This window comes from Protomyctophum bolini (genome assembly GCF_963924005.1).
Source record: "Protomyctophum bolini genome assembly, chromosome: 2".
In the NCBI taxonomy this organism is placed as follows: domain Eukaryota; kingdom Metazoa; phylum Chordata; class Actinopteri; order Myctophiformes; family Myctophidae; genus Protomyctophum; species Protomyctophum bolini.
The window spans coordinates 40,009,318-40,023,565 of record NC_137863.1 but is presented as its reverse complement, the minus strand read 5'-3'; the positions used below and the strand labels follow the sequence as shown (position 1 = coordinate 40,023,565).

The following is a 14,248-nucleotide window of genomic DNA, read 5'->3' as shown; positions in this document are numbered from 1 at the left end:
CCACCTATCTCCCAGACTCCTTCCCCAGTCAGAGGATGTAATTGACATAAATGTAACGGACTTCATTATTTTACTACATTCTGTTTAAATTGTTTATTTTAAATCCAAAATCCTCTCTCTCACACTTATGCCAGTGTACCAATGATCACCCTCCTTTGTGCCATTGTACCAGTTCCAAAGGTTGCCTACCTCTGCTGTAGATTGTAGTGTGAATGGGTCAGAAAAATGTATCTAAATAGGCCAAAGCATAGTTACGAAAGCGACTGAATTCAAGTATCCTTCATGTCCTATCACAAATCATCAGTGTTAACTCAGACTGTAAATGTAACTAAATTCTGATACATTTGTATACAGAGTTAAATTAATACTGAGGATGTTCCTGTCTTTGTCTTTTTCTAACTCAGGTATCATTGATAGCTGTGTTTTGGAAACACGGCAGGTGGTGGCTGTAACAGGAGACGGCACTAACGATGGACCTGCCCTCAAGAAGGCTGATGTTGGATTTGCCATGGTAACAACCTTTTTTCCATTAAATTGATTCCATGACTGTCTCCAACCTTGACTGTTGTATTTTGCCAAGCTTATTTTCTCAGTGCAGTTGTGTTAGCGAGAGACTAACAATGTAATTATATTTCTAATGCTGCTGTGAAAAAGTAATTTAGCCTAATCGCATACCCGATAAGTCTCCAAATGAATGGCAGCTCCTTCATTAAGATAGCAGTGTAACGGAATAAATCAAAAAAGTTGACCTTGAATGAGTTGCCTTTTGAGCACAGTAAATGTGTGTGCTAGTCAGAGCACTAGTTCCCCAAAACGTGGATTTTCTTTCCCAGATTCCAATTCTAATCAAAACAAGCTTTATTCACGGCCGATAACTAAAGCGTTGCTGATCACGGTTACAAAATATATATTTTGGGTTAATAAATAATAAGATTTAACATAGGCGCTTTCAACTTCCGGGTCACGACCTGGGGTAATTTTTCACCTTAACACAAGGTGAACGAAAGAATGAAAACATGGCAGTCAATGTGTTAAGAAACTGTGGAAATAGCAGATCTACAAGCTCACAACGTGGTTTGAAGCAACGTGTTGTGAGCTTGTGGAGCTGCCATTTTCATCAGTTTGGGTCCCAGGGAGACATCACATTTCCCTTTAAGGGCCTCGAGAAAAGACGTTTGGGAAATTGGGAACCACTGCTAGAGTACTGCATGCCTTGTACAGTAGAAGAATGTGTGCCTGCCTGTATTACAGCGTAAACCTTGTATCTTATGTAGCCTGCAAAGATTTGTTTTACTTCACTAACTCCCCAGTGGCTCTGGCTGCAGTCCCTCTACAACATATCCAATTTTCACCCGCGCCAAAGTTGCTGTTCTATTTTAATTGATTCAAAGTGGCAAACAGCAGGGGGTGCACCCTCATCCGGCCCCTGCTGGGCTAACTGGTAGACCCTGCGGCTAGCTAGGGCAACTGGCTGTGAATAAATGAGCCCACAGGAGAGAGATGCATTAGCCATGGAGGAGAGAGACTAATGGCGTTAGGAGAGGCTCAGCAAGACGCATGTATACCATTAAGCAGTGGTGGAAAGTAACTTAAGTACATTTACTTAGGTACTGTACCCATTTAGACCTGAGGAGGATTCTACAAATGCCTTCTAAATCCTAACGGTTTTCTGAAAAACCCAGGTTCTCAAACTTTTTCGTGTGAAGGACCCCCAAACATATATGTAATTGTTCGCCGACCCCCGTCTGAAAATATGTTGTTCCAGGGACCCCACAGCAGCAAAAAAAATGACTTAAAAACGTTTGCTGTGAAAGAATATATATTCAAAGATGTGTGCCACATTTTCAAGATTTTTCCACAAATAGCAGATCTACAAGCTTGTAGCGCGGCACTCGGTACCACGCCAAGTAACGCTTAATGCTTAAAACACCAAAAGGGGTTCCAGTTCAGAATGGTACAATTTTGAGGTATTTGTACTTTACTTGAGTATTTCCATATATTCCAAATATTGTACTTTTAATTTATTTGACCGCTTCAGTTACTAGTTATTTTGTAGATTTGGATTATTATTACAAAACATAACTATATTAACTTCGGCCATTTGAAAATAGCCGATCTATGAGTTCACAAGGCGTTCTGATGCGACGTGTTGTGAGCTTGTAGATTGGCTATTTTCAAACGTTATTTTTTTTTAATCAAAATGGGGACATTCTTCACATTGAGGACTTTCTACTTTTGGCACGTTAAGTACATTTTGATGCCTAAAGGTTAAAGTCCTACTATTTGTCACATACATTACTGTGTGTGAGATTCGTTCTCCACATTTGACCCATCGGTGAGCCACAGCCATGCCCTGCTCGGGAATCATTTGTAGTTGATACCCCCCCCAATACAACCCTTGATGCTGAGTGTCAAGCAGGGAGGCATTGGGTCCCATTTTCACAGTCTTTGGTATGACCCGGGCCAATCAAACCGCGACCTCCCAGTTTCGGGGCGGACACTCGAACCACAAGGCCACTGAGCTTTGTACTTTCTCTCAAGTACATTTTTGAATTCTGAACTAATACTGCATTGCCATATTGATACTCGAGTAAAACATTTGAGTACTTTTCCCCGCCCCTGTTAAGCCCACAGGGTCTCACCCTGTGGAGAGAGAGAGTGAGTGAGAGACCTGCACATCTAATCGGTGGCAGTGCTTAGAGCAGTCACTCTAGCGGTTATGCAAGCCGTGTGAGGTCGGGAAGGGACAGACAGAGACCGTTACCACTGCATCACTGTTTACACTACTGTCACTTTACACCAGATAAATGAACAGCTTGACGGAGGTTGAGAGTCTAACCTATAAAAGCAGTTAAATTGAAAATGGAGAGGATAATGATATAGCCCGGGGTAGGAGTTGGCCTAAATTTGCAGCACATAGACAGCTGGTGTGTGTGTGTGTGTGTGTGTGTGTGTGTGTGTGTGTGTGTGTGTGTGTGTGTGTGTGTGTGTGTGTGTGTGTGTGTGTGTGTGTGTGTGTGTGTGTGTGTGTGTGTGTGTGTGTGTGTGTGTGTGTGTGTGTGTGTGTGTGTGTGTGTGTGTGTGTGTGTGTGTGTGTGTGTGTGTGTGTGTTATATATATACTGTATATGTGTGTGTGTGTGTGTGTGAGATATATATATGTGTGTGTGTGTGAGAGATATATATATATATATGTGTGTTTGTGAGATATATATATATATATGTGTGTGTGTGTGTGTGAGAGAGATATATATATATATATATATACGTGTGTGTGTGTGTGTGTGTGTGTTGAATTGTACCGAATATAAGACGACAATGATTCAAGAATCATTTGTGGAAAAGGAACATTGAATGTCAAATAGTCTAGTCCCAGATTTTTGGATATTTCCTTCAGACCAATAGGGTATAAAAATATAACGGGAGGAAATTGAACATAGTGAAGGCTTCCCTATAGCTACCTCAACTAACTGAATCATAATGAGTGAGAAGGAGAAAGGGGCTAAATATCCGAGTCAAAGTTTAGAATTTCAGTCCCCAGGAAACACTGGTGCGTTAACCAGCAGCCCATACGGTATGGCCTGAGTCCACCCTGTGTTTTTCAAATTGAATCTTGTCTGATTGAGCCAGCCAGATCCAGCAGCCATTATGCGAGCCAGTGGCTTATTGTTTATCCCAAATAGCTGATTAATTTGAGCCCAAATCAATTCCCATCAACAGCGATTATTTCTGACACAAAAAGCTCCCTCCATTCAATTTCAACTCCGATAACACTTTTGATCGTGCAAAATGGCTTATGTTCAGCATACGTGTCATTTTCCTCCACTGCTGGCCACTGACAGCCTACAGCATGTTGGAGCATCTGAAGGTCTAAAGTAGATTCTTACATTGTCAGGTTTTTTTTTTTATTGTTTGGATTACCCACATTTTGGTGGATAAAGCGTTTGCATAATTCAGAGGATATTGAATATTAATGGGGGAAAAGATAAAGATGAATAAATGTACTGTAAAATCTCCTTTAGAATTTGGGAGACAAAATATTGACATTTATTGAACAGCAGCCTCGGAGACCACAGGCGTTTTGTTTAATTGAGCAGTGATGATGATTCATTTTGGGCGGGAACCCCTTTTGGTGTTAGCACTTTGCCATGCTTTAGCTATTGAAAAATACAAGCTACAAGCTTGTAGGTCTGCTATTTTTTGAAAAATCGAAGAACGACTGACATAGAAACATAGCTTTTTGTCAGGATGTAGAAGACATTTTTAGAATCTGATCTAAGGTCAAAATGCGTTAAACCACACGATGGGACACGCGGACAGGGTCTTGTAGCCTGTCCAATCTTCAAAACCACAGTTTGTTCCCCCAACTTGACTCTATTGCCAACCCCCTTTTTCCAAATGTAATAATTGTACATGGTAATTACGCAGAATCAGCCTCATCTTACAGTACCTCAGAGGGATACTGAATTGAAAACAATCCAGTGCTGTGAAGACTATGTGCACTTCTGTCTGTGGAATGAAGGTTTATATAGTGTATAGTATTTATTGATCCATATCTACATATAATGACACGCTTATGATGGTTGTGGGATTTTGTTTTTATGTATTTAAATCTGGAACTTTTTCATTCGTTTGTTTGGGCTGGTTACCGTTGATTTACGCTCATTGCAAAGTGCTTTTTGCCAAACAAAATGACATGTATAGGCATATGTAGGTAGGGTAGGCTTTTATTTGATCTTCCGCCTATTCCTTATTTGATCACCTTAAACAATGTTACGGTTTGATTATGTTGATGAAGAGACACACTACTTTTTGTCCTGGTCGTCATCGCATCTCTTGCTTCCGTCTCTCGCCAGGGTATCGCTGGTACAGACGTAGCCAAGGAGGCCTCGGACATCATCCTGACAGACGATAACTTCTCCAGCATTGTCAAGGCCGTCATGTGGGGGAGAAATGTCTACGACAGCATCTCCAAGTTCCTCCAGTTCCAGCTCACTGTCAACGTTGTGGCCGTCATCGTGGCCTTCACCGGTGCCTGTATCACACAGGTATGCTTACTTTGGAACCCAAAATAGCAGATCTACAAGCTGACAACCTGCCGCGAGCTTGGTCGTTTTCTTTTTTTAGTTTTTTTTTAGTTTTTCATGACACAGACACTCAACAAAGTATAATTCTGGGCTGTAGGCAGAAGCCAGACATGTTGTCTCCTCACCTGCATGCGGTACAAGACAAAACAGCAACCACTTTTTGAGAGAAATCTGAATAGACCAATATTGTACACTGTACATAATATTGTATATTTTACACTGTATCAACATTCCGTTCATACTGTAGTCATAAGACTTTTGTGTCAATATAAAAACGTTATGAAGGGGTAGGAATTTATAAGCATCCACTTCTACCTGCTCCTTTTCGAACACACCTATTCTCTATTGACATATATATTTTTAAGTTTTAAGTTAAGTTTTATTATTTTTAAGTAACTTTTATTGTTTATTATGATGTTTTATTGTATGGTGTTTGAAACAAATAAAAAGAAAGAAGACAGATATGTAGCCTAGTGTATGCTATGGCATATACAGATAAAACCTACAGCAGTGGTTCTCAATAGGCATACCGCGGTCCATGACCGGGCCGCGGCACACACCTCTGCTGACCCTGGACAAATGATAGAAAAAAGAAAAAAGTCAACGCGACCGCGACCGCGAGTTGAATTCTCCGTTGTGTTCACTGAATGCCGAGCAGAGCAGCGCAGAGCAGCGCAGCGCAATGAATGTGGAGTTGTGGACCCACTGACCGTGTGTGCTTGTGTGTTATGCGCTGTCATGTCATGACAACGTTGCGCTGACTGGCTGTTAGCTGGGGTCGCAGTCACGCATTTGCGTGCAGCACGCGTCCGCCCCAACGCAACCATTCAACACAGAGGGACGGGGGAAATTAATGCGTGTGTATGGGGGCAGACGCATACTTGCACGCATGGTGCTCGCTGTGATTGCAGCTTCAGGTCAGCACACAGAAAGACGAGCCGGTAGCTGGTTTCGACTTGCAGCAGAGTGTGTTTGCTTGTGCCGGCGCTTTTGACAGTAGTAGAACACGATTACATGAAGAGTGCTCACTCAAAGTGGCTTGCGTTTTGGATAAACACAAGAAGCCATTCTCTGATGCGGAAATAATAAAACAATGTTTGGCTGAACTGATAATGGACGCCATGTTTGAAGGCAAAGAAAAAGAGGAAATGACAGCTAAAATTAAGCAAATCCCACTCTCGGATTCCACTGCAACCTGAGTGTACTGAATTACTCGTTGGTGATTTGTCGAAACAACTTTGTGATGGAATACAAAATGCAGAGTGCCTTTCCCTACCAGGGGATGAGTCCACTGACACCAATGATAATGCTCAGTTGCTGGTGTTTCTGAGGTATTATCCATCCATCCATCTTCAACCGCTTATCCGTAGTCTGGTTGTGGGGGTGAGGTATTATGATGGGGCAAAGCCAAAGGGGGACTTTATTAATAAACTTTATTTATATAGCACCTTTTTTGACGGTGTCACAAAGTGCTTAACAATATAAAAACAACAGTGTTGCATAACAATCAATGACAATCAAACAGCAGGCAGAATAAAATGACATTATTGAAGATGTGTTGGGATTATTAAACCTCAGTGGTCAAAGTCTTGGTAACCAAATGTGCTATTTCTCTTAAAGAGGCTATTTATCTTATTAAGCAGGCACAACTTGATAAAATAAGTGTTCTTTGTGCCTCAACACAATACCTCTCCTAATTATTTGCTGTGGATTTTTGGAGGTGAATATTTGTCTCTGCACCCCAGTATTGGTTGGTTGGGAGGGGATCCGTTTTGTATAAGCTTGGTTTGACTGTACTAAACGAGCATACAGTAGGCGTTTCTATCCACAATTGTATTTGTGCATGCGCATGGGACCGGACCATTCAGTATTTCTCATTGACCTACAGCATTTAAAATAAACAACTGTACACTCCTTGCACATAACCATGGTTTATCACTTCGTAGTTCAGTTTTACTTTCCTTTTTTTTTTTTTTTAATAAAGAAATCTCCACACGAAAATATAGATTAAATCAATTAGTTCAATTACTGTTGAAAAAACCCTAGTCGATATCATGATTGATAGGCTGATTGACTGGCTTGACGTCGGTCAACGGATCCATTATGCCACCTATACAGCAGTCTCACTGCCCCTCCCCTCCCCTCCCTCCAGGACTCTCCCCTGAAAGCGGTGCAGATGCTGTGGGTCAACCTCATCATGGACACCCTGGCCTCCCTGGCGCTGGCCACCGAGCCCCCGACCGAGTCGCTGCTGCTGCGCAAGCCCTACGGCCGCAACAAGCCTCTCATCTCCCGCACCATGATGAAGAACATCCTGGGCCACGCCGTCTATCAGCTCGTCATCATCTTCACCCTCCTCTTTGCCGGTGAGGCTAAATCGGTGGTTCTCAAACTTTAACCCAGAATTTTATGTCTCCCCGCCTAGTGAAAATAGCCGATATACAAACTCACAACACGACACTTCGCGCCGCGTCGTGAGCTTGTAGATCAGCTATTTTCACAGTGGCGCTGTCGCCTCACAGCTAGAAGGTCCTCTTTGTTTGATTCCCACTGTGGGTGCTGGGGGTGTGTTCTCTCCTCTGCGTCACTGGTACCTATATCCTAAAGGTAGGGTTTGCAAAAGGACCTTTCTGTGTGGAGTTTGCATGTTCTCCCTGTGTCCCCAAGGGGAGGCTTTCAATATTTTCAAGTGATCCAGAAAAGGTTGGGCACTGAGGCCGAGTTAATACAGGAATTAGCCCCAAAAGGCCATGGTTTATAGTGATTCTAGTCTAGAACATACTGTACATACACGCTCACACACACACAAACACACATGCGCATGCACACACACACACACACACACACACACACACTCACATTCACGCAAATAGGAGTTCTGTTAAAATTGTATGTACTGTATAATTGAATGGATTTGTTTTTACTCCATCCAGGCCTTGGAATAAGCTAGGTAAATTGCGAAATGGGGCATGCCTGAAGTCTGTGTCTAAAGATTTACAATTACAATTCAAAGAATAAGATCCCAAGGCACTCTTCAGGAGGCTAAAAAACAGCTTCAATAAAACAGGATATTTAATCAAAGAAAATTCAGGAGGCTAAAACAGCTTCAATAAAAAAGGATATTTAATCAAAGAAAAAGCATGCCTACATGCCTACTCTTCTTCAGGCAATGTTGTTTGATGATGAACTAGGCTTTTTTATTATTATACTGTAGCCTTTTTGACATTTGTTTACTTTGAGTGCTTTGTACTAATACATTTTTGATTAGAGATGATTTCCTCCTTTTGAACCAAAGAGCACTTTCAGTGACTTTATCTTAACCAGCCATAGAATGCCATGTACCTCTTTTCAGATTTTTTGGTATAAAAGCATTTATTTGTATTGTACGAAGAGCATGGAACAGGGGAGATGCTTATTAGTATTCTGAAATTCTTGAAAGCCCATCTGGAGCATTAAAGATTTAATATTTTCCACCCTGTGCCATAAAGTGACTAAAATCTGAACAACCCAGCCACATACTGTATGATGTGCTCATTCTTGAAAAATAATGTATAAAATGATTTATCAGCATTAAGCAACTCTTACCCCTTAAAGGGACACTTGACATTTAGAAGATTTAGAACACTTTCCTGGGGGTCTTTATGTGTGTAATATGTGGTTTTAGATATTTTAGCAGTGAGCCCAGTGTCTCTGATGTCATCGACACTGGGCTCAATTCCTTCCTGGACTACAATTCCCATAATGCTTTGGTGCACTGCTCCTCCTTGTGGATAGGTGGAGGGCTGTCTTACTGAGACAACATGTAGTCCAAGGTTAATTAAATAAGGTTAGGAAGTGAAGACTGTACGGTGGACTCCATGTTGCTCCCTGGAAGGAAAGAAACATGTGCAATGGGCTATATGCAGCCAACACTTCCTTGGTCTCAATTGCGCATGTTTCTTTCCTTCCAGGGAGCAACATGGAGACCACCGTTTCCTAACCTTATTAAATTAACCTTGATGTAGTCCAGGAAGTAAGTGAGCCCAGTGTCGATGACATCAGAGATACTGGGCTCACTGCTAAAATCTAAAATATCTAAAACCACATATTACACACATAAAGACCCCCAGGAAACTGTTCTAAATCTTCTAAACGTCATTAACATATATTTTTCTGCAAACAGGGTGAAGTTTCCCTTTAACTGAAATGTGATGATTTAAATAAATAACACAATAAAATAAATGAATGGAAAAGAAATCATCGATTAAACGCATCTTCATACTCATTACTCAATAAAAGTAGACGTGAAATGAGTTCATTTCAGCAGTGAAATGTCCGTTGGTGCTGATTATGTTCTTCATCTTGTAGAATTAACTGGGTGTTTATCTGTACTTTTTCAGTTTATATTGTGTGTCTAGTTAACCAACGATGATTATTCTGATGTCAAAATTCATAATAGTGCAGGAAACTATATACTTACAGCTGCAAGAATAGGCTTTTCATGTGGCAGTCCCAATTCAATGTTCCGCTTACTGAACCTATTCCTATAGTTTATTTATTTCAGTGGTCCAAAAATGCAGTGCCTAATTGGGCACCCACCCTGACCACAACGTAGAACACCAGAGGTCCCGGACACAGCATTTCTAAATGCTCTCTTCCCCTTTTTTGCAGGCGAGAATTTCTTTGACATCGACAGCGGTCGCAACGCGCCACTCCACTCCCCGCCCTCCGAGCACTACACCATCGTCTTCAACGTCTTCGTCATGATGCAGCTCTTCAACGAGATCAACGCCAGGAAGATCCATGGGGAGAGGAACGTCTTTGAGGGAATCTGGCGCAACCCCATCTTCTGCTCTGTGGTCCTGGGGACGTTCGCCCTGCAGGTACTGTATGGTCTCGTACATTTTCACACACGTGCACATATACGCGCATGCGTTTTGAGGGCCGCTAGATCCTGGCCTAGATCTTGCTTTGTGTGTTCCGCCCATGGCGTCATATGGTCCCAAGTCTATGGACTTTTTTATGACAATTTGTTCCGTACAAACTTTCAGGCCAAGTCAATGTCGAATGTGGGTCATATATAAATACAAGGATAAAAGGTGCCTCTCTCTCTTCACACGTGTGTGATTTATTTTATTATTATTTCTTCTCTGTATTGAATTTGGGAGTGCCACAGGCCTACTGTATATCCTAGGCATAAATAGTTATCACCGGATATTACTGTTATATTATATTTCCACATGTCTTTCTTCCAAAAACTGTTTATGTACTGTATATTTGTACTGTCCTTGCACACCGTTTGTTTCTTGCAATTATTCTGCGTTCATTTAAACTGCCGTTTGTGTCATGAGTACATCCACACAAAACGCAATTATACCAAGGCGATAAAGTGCCGTAATTATCTTTTCATAACTAGGTTGATTTTTACCGCAAATTAAAGCATACTCCAAGAATGAGGCGTCGCCAAATTAACAGTTAAATGAGAAATATTCACGATGCATTTTTGCATTGTTTAATTTTCACACACTGTTCACACACTGTCTGTTATAAAGCTGTATTTCAATATTATAGATTTTTATTATTAGATTTGTGTACAGAAGAGTACAATTATTTTTTTCTTTCTTTTTTCATCACAGCCCTTATTACAGATACTGAATTGGACTTTTTCACTGCCTACTTATAGTCTCACCAAAGCACAACAAACGACTTCACAACAACAATGCTTGTGTAACTAGGATATTCGCTGCATAAAATAGCTTTAATAGGCATGGATTACATAACAGAAGATCATCAAGTCATTTGACATTCTCTTTGCAATACACTAGATTATACTGGTTGTTGAGGTGCATTCACATACAGTACCGTAACACAATTTGTTTGAGTGACATGCTTCTATATGAAGTCAATGCGTTGGGAGCTATACAGTGTTTCCCCTATGACGAAGTAACGGCGGCGCTGAATATCTATCTCATCCCAAAACATTAAACCTAATCAAAAGAAAGTGATTCCAAGGCACCCCGCAGTGGCCCTGCCTGGGGGCCGTCCGCCTCCAGGCAAAACACTGTATGTGGGCAACACCCAGGCTTCCATCTTTTCCCATTGCAAGTTCATTATGGATCTTCCAAATGTTTATTTCACAGATGTCTCATGGCACATTCCAAGGAAATGTTTGTTTATTGTAACCTTAAGTCTAATTTATACTTAATTCTTGACAGAATTAAGTTAACACGTCTTCATGGTATCCATTGTTTGCATTGCGACGCCAGGATGCATTCCATGTAATGGAGTGAAGTTGCTGGACTCAGCAAATGATAAGCCTGCCCGATCAACATTGCCCCGCCAGGAGTAATGGCGAGTCCTTGCATAAAATGAAAGACTGAAAAAGTAACATTATGGCACTTTGTCCACACGACACGCACACACAGACACGCGTGCATACACAGATGGATGACTTGACCTTTCTTTTGTTCCAGATCGTCATAGTGCAGTTTGGAGGGAAGCCTTTCTCCTGCACCGCTCTGAGCCTTGACCTGTGGTTGTGGTGTGTGTTCATCGGTATAGGAGAGCTGCTCTGGGGACAGGTACAGTAGGAGACACGCGTACTTTTGAACCTTGAAGCGGACAAATCAAACTTAAACAATTGAGTTTCACATACACTGACTATAGTGGGGAAACGTGCATTTGAAAATGATATGAAAATAAACCGCTTACAGTTTGATGATAACAGGCTTTGACATTTTCGGGCGTTGACGTGTGGCACAGCAGCACCAAATCAAATGGGTCCAAGTTCATGATTGCTTTGCCAGCATGCGGAACAGAGAGAGAGAGAGAGAGAGAAAGAGAGAGCGAGCAGTAAGAGCCCTGTAGATGTTAGACTGACCATTTTACCATTTCTATTTTGACAGTACGAGTAGGCTCTTGCAGCCTGATAATGCCCAGGGCTTAGGTTGCTCACTGAATGCTTCAGTGCGGATTGAAATGAGCGAATGATATAGCCATGGCCTTCTCAAACGAATCGAGCGCCTGAGACGATGCACTTCACTACTATGAACAGGTTGGACATTGTTATGAAAGAATTGCCAGTTGACATTCAGAACAGACACTTTATGTCTATGCCAAGGTAGACTTAAAGTGGCATGACACTCTAGTATAGTCTGATGTTGTAGTAGCAGGCATCAATTGGCATGCTTGCTCATTGGCATCAAATATTCCCAACATTCTAAATATTTTACAGCACCTGGAAATGTGCTGTACCACCTCTTAAAATAACTTCCAGAGTGTTGTTTTAACCAACTTAATTCTCTGCCTGGCTTCAGAGCGTTTTTTCACCTACCGTTGAAAAGTCATTGAATATTCTGCGTCGCTCCATTCTTCAAATGACGCACACGCGTGTCCTAGAATCGGAAAAATAATCATGGTCCATACGCGACAATCCGTTTGAAAGCTACAGGCTCTGATTGAGAGGGTGCAATGTTGGAAGTTGTCCATTGGAATTTAATTGTGTGGGTTTTTTCCACTTGGTCCTACAATCGTGGGGAAAGCTTTATTTATTTTTCGTCATGTGATCGACGTGTGATGTGTCCCGAAGGCTCCCGAGAATCCTCGGAAACCATGGAAGACCCATATGTTAGCCAACAGCGCCCCCTCCAGTAGAAGTATTTTAATAGTTTTGGAAGAAATGCAATGCCTGATTTTTACTTTGCCGCACATCGCGTCGGGACTATCTATGTACAAGACAAGTACTTTTAGTTTAGATCTGGCATTTACGGTACTATGCACAACACCCACGTGCAACTAAGAATGAATCAGGCTTAAGCTGCTGTTCTTGTTTCAAAGTGGAAATGTGGGTTCCGGTTTGGCCCGATGTTCAAAATCATCATTAAAGGCGTAGTGAAATGATTAATACGTTTTTCACACTTTTAGACCATATCCGTGGTCATCATATATGGGCATACCTAACAATGGATGTCAAAACAATGGGCAAATTCTCATTTCTGTGTGTAATTAAAATATTCTTTTAATTACTTAATTAAAAAATGTTAGCCAACAGCGCCCCCTCCAGGGGCCTTGGGGACAAAAGGCGTCAAAGATGTCAACGGCAGGGAATGAGTTTTAACATTATTTAATAGAGCGGTGTCCGTTGATGCCCCACCCAGTTATTATGTCTGTGTCCCTTTTATGCCCATTTGGAGTTCTTTGTCAGGCATGCCCAAATATGGAGTTTATGCAGATGTCAGAACAGGCCAGCTACATATATGGAGATCTAGGGGTGATCAATTGGCTAATTTGGGCCCTGTCCAGAGCCTGGGCAGAGTCTTTTGTGCTGGTTTTGGACAACCATGCGGGCACTGCACTCCCTGTAGTGGTGTGGAATGCGTATGTCAAATTTGAAGTCGGTGGGTTGGAACGGTTCTCGAGTTACGTGGATTTCAGACGTTCAGAGACGTGGCGCATTTATAGATAGATAGATGGTTAGATAGATTTTACACTTCAGTTAAATAACACTCAGACCTCGGCAGTGTACTCACTTGCTCTGCTTTTAGTGATGTGCGTGGTACTGGCATAATCAGCAACACCACATTAGCATAATAACTTCATTGGTTGTCATCTGCACCGGCACTCATAAGATGAAAAATATGTGATTCCATAATGTGTATCAGTGCCATGCTAAATTTGACAATAAATTCTGATTAATAGCCTGCTCATGCAACAGAACTCAGTTACTACTGTGTTAAGTATAGCCTGATTTATAATTTGTCGCACAACAGTGTTACCTTCTGGAAATAGCCGAACTATAAGCTCACAACCCGTCAAATGGTGAACTTGTATATCAGCTATTTTTGGAGCATTACACCATCGTAGGACATCGGATAAATTAAGCATAAGACCTGGGTACTTCTACTCCTCAGATATGGAGGGTGCAGAAAGAGCTAATTTCCTATGTCGTAATTTACTCCACGTTTGCATTTGTAAAGTGCAGAATAACTGCATCTGATCCTGGGCATTTGAATTGACTGCAAATTGACACAAATTTGGCAAATTGACACAAATTTGGCAAATGGACAAACACAGTTTGGTCCATTTGCCGCCTGTTACGGCAATAGAAATATGGAATGGACATAAAAATATTTCAATTCAGTTCAATCTATAAATTCAAGGAAATGTTTAAAGTAGATAAATATA

At 41.5% G+C, this 14,248-nt stretch overlaps 1 protein-coding gene across 1 annotated transcript in view; it reads left to right on the top strand.

The window, feature by feature from the left end:
• Nucleotides 1–14,248, top strand: part of atp2b4 (ATPase plasma membrane Ca2+ transporting 4) — a 114,668-nt gene that overhangs the window by 85,256 nt on the left and 15,164 nt on the right. Inside the window, exons 15-19 of the mRNA XM_080786917.1 lie at nt 405–511; nt 4,856–5,047; nt 7,239–7,452; nt 9,737–9,948; nt 11,539–11,646. Coding sequence (XP_080643043.1) covers nt 405–511; nt 4,856–5,047; nt 7,239–7,452; nt 9,737–9,948; nt 11,539–11,646 — 833 coding nt within the window. The remainder of the gene's footprint in view (nt 1–404; nt 512–4,855; nt 5,048–7,238; nt 7,453–9,736; nt 9,949–11,538; nt 11,647–14,248) is intronic.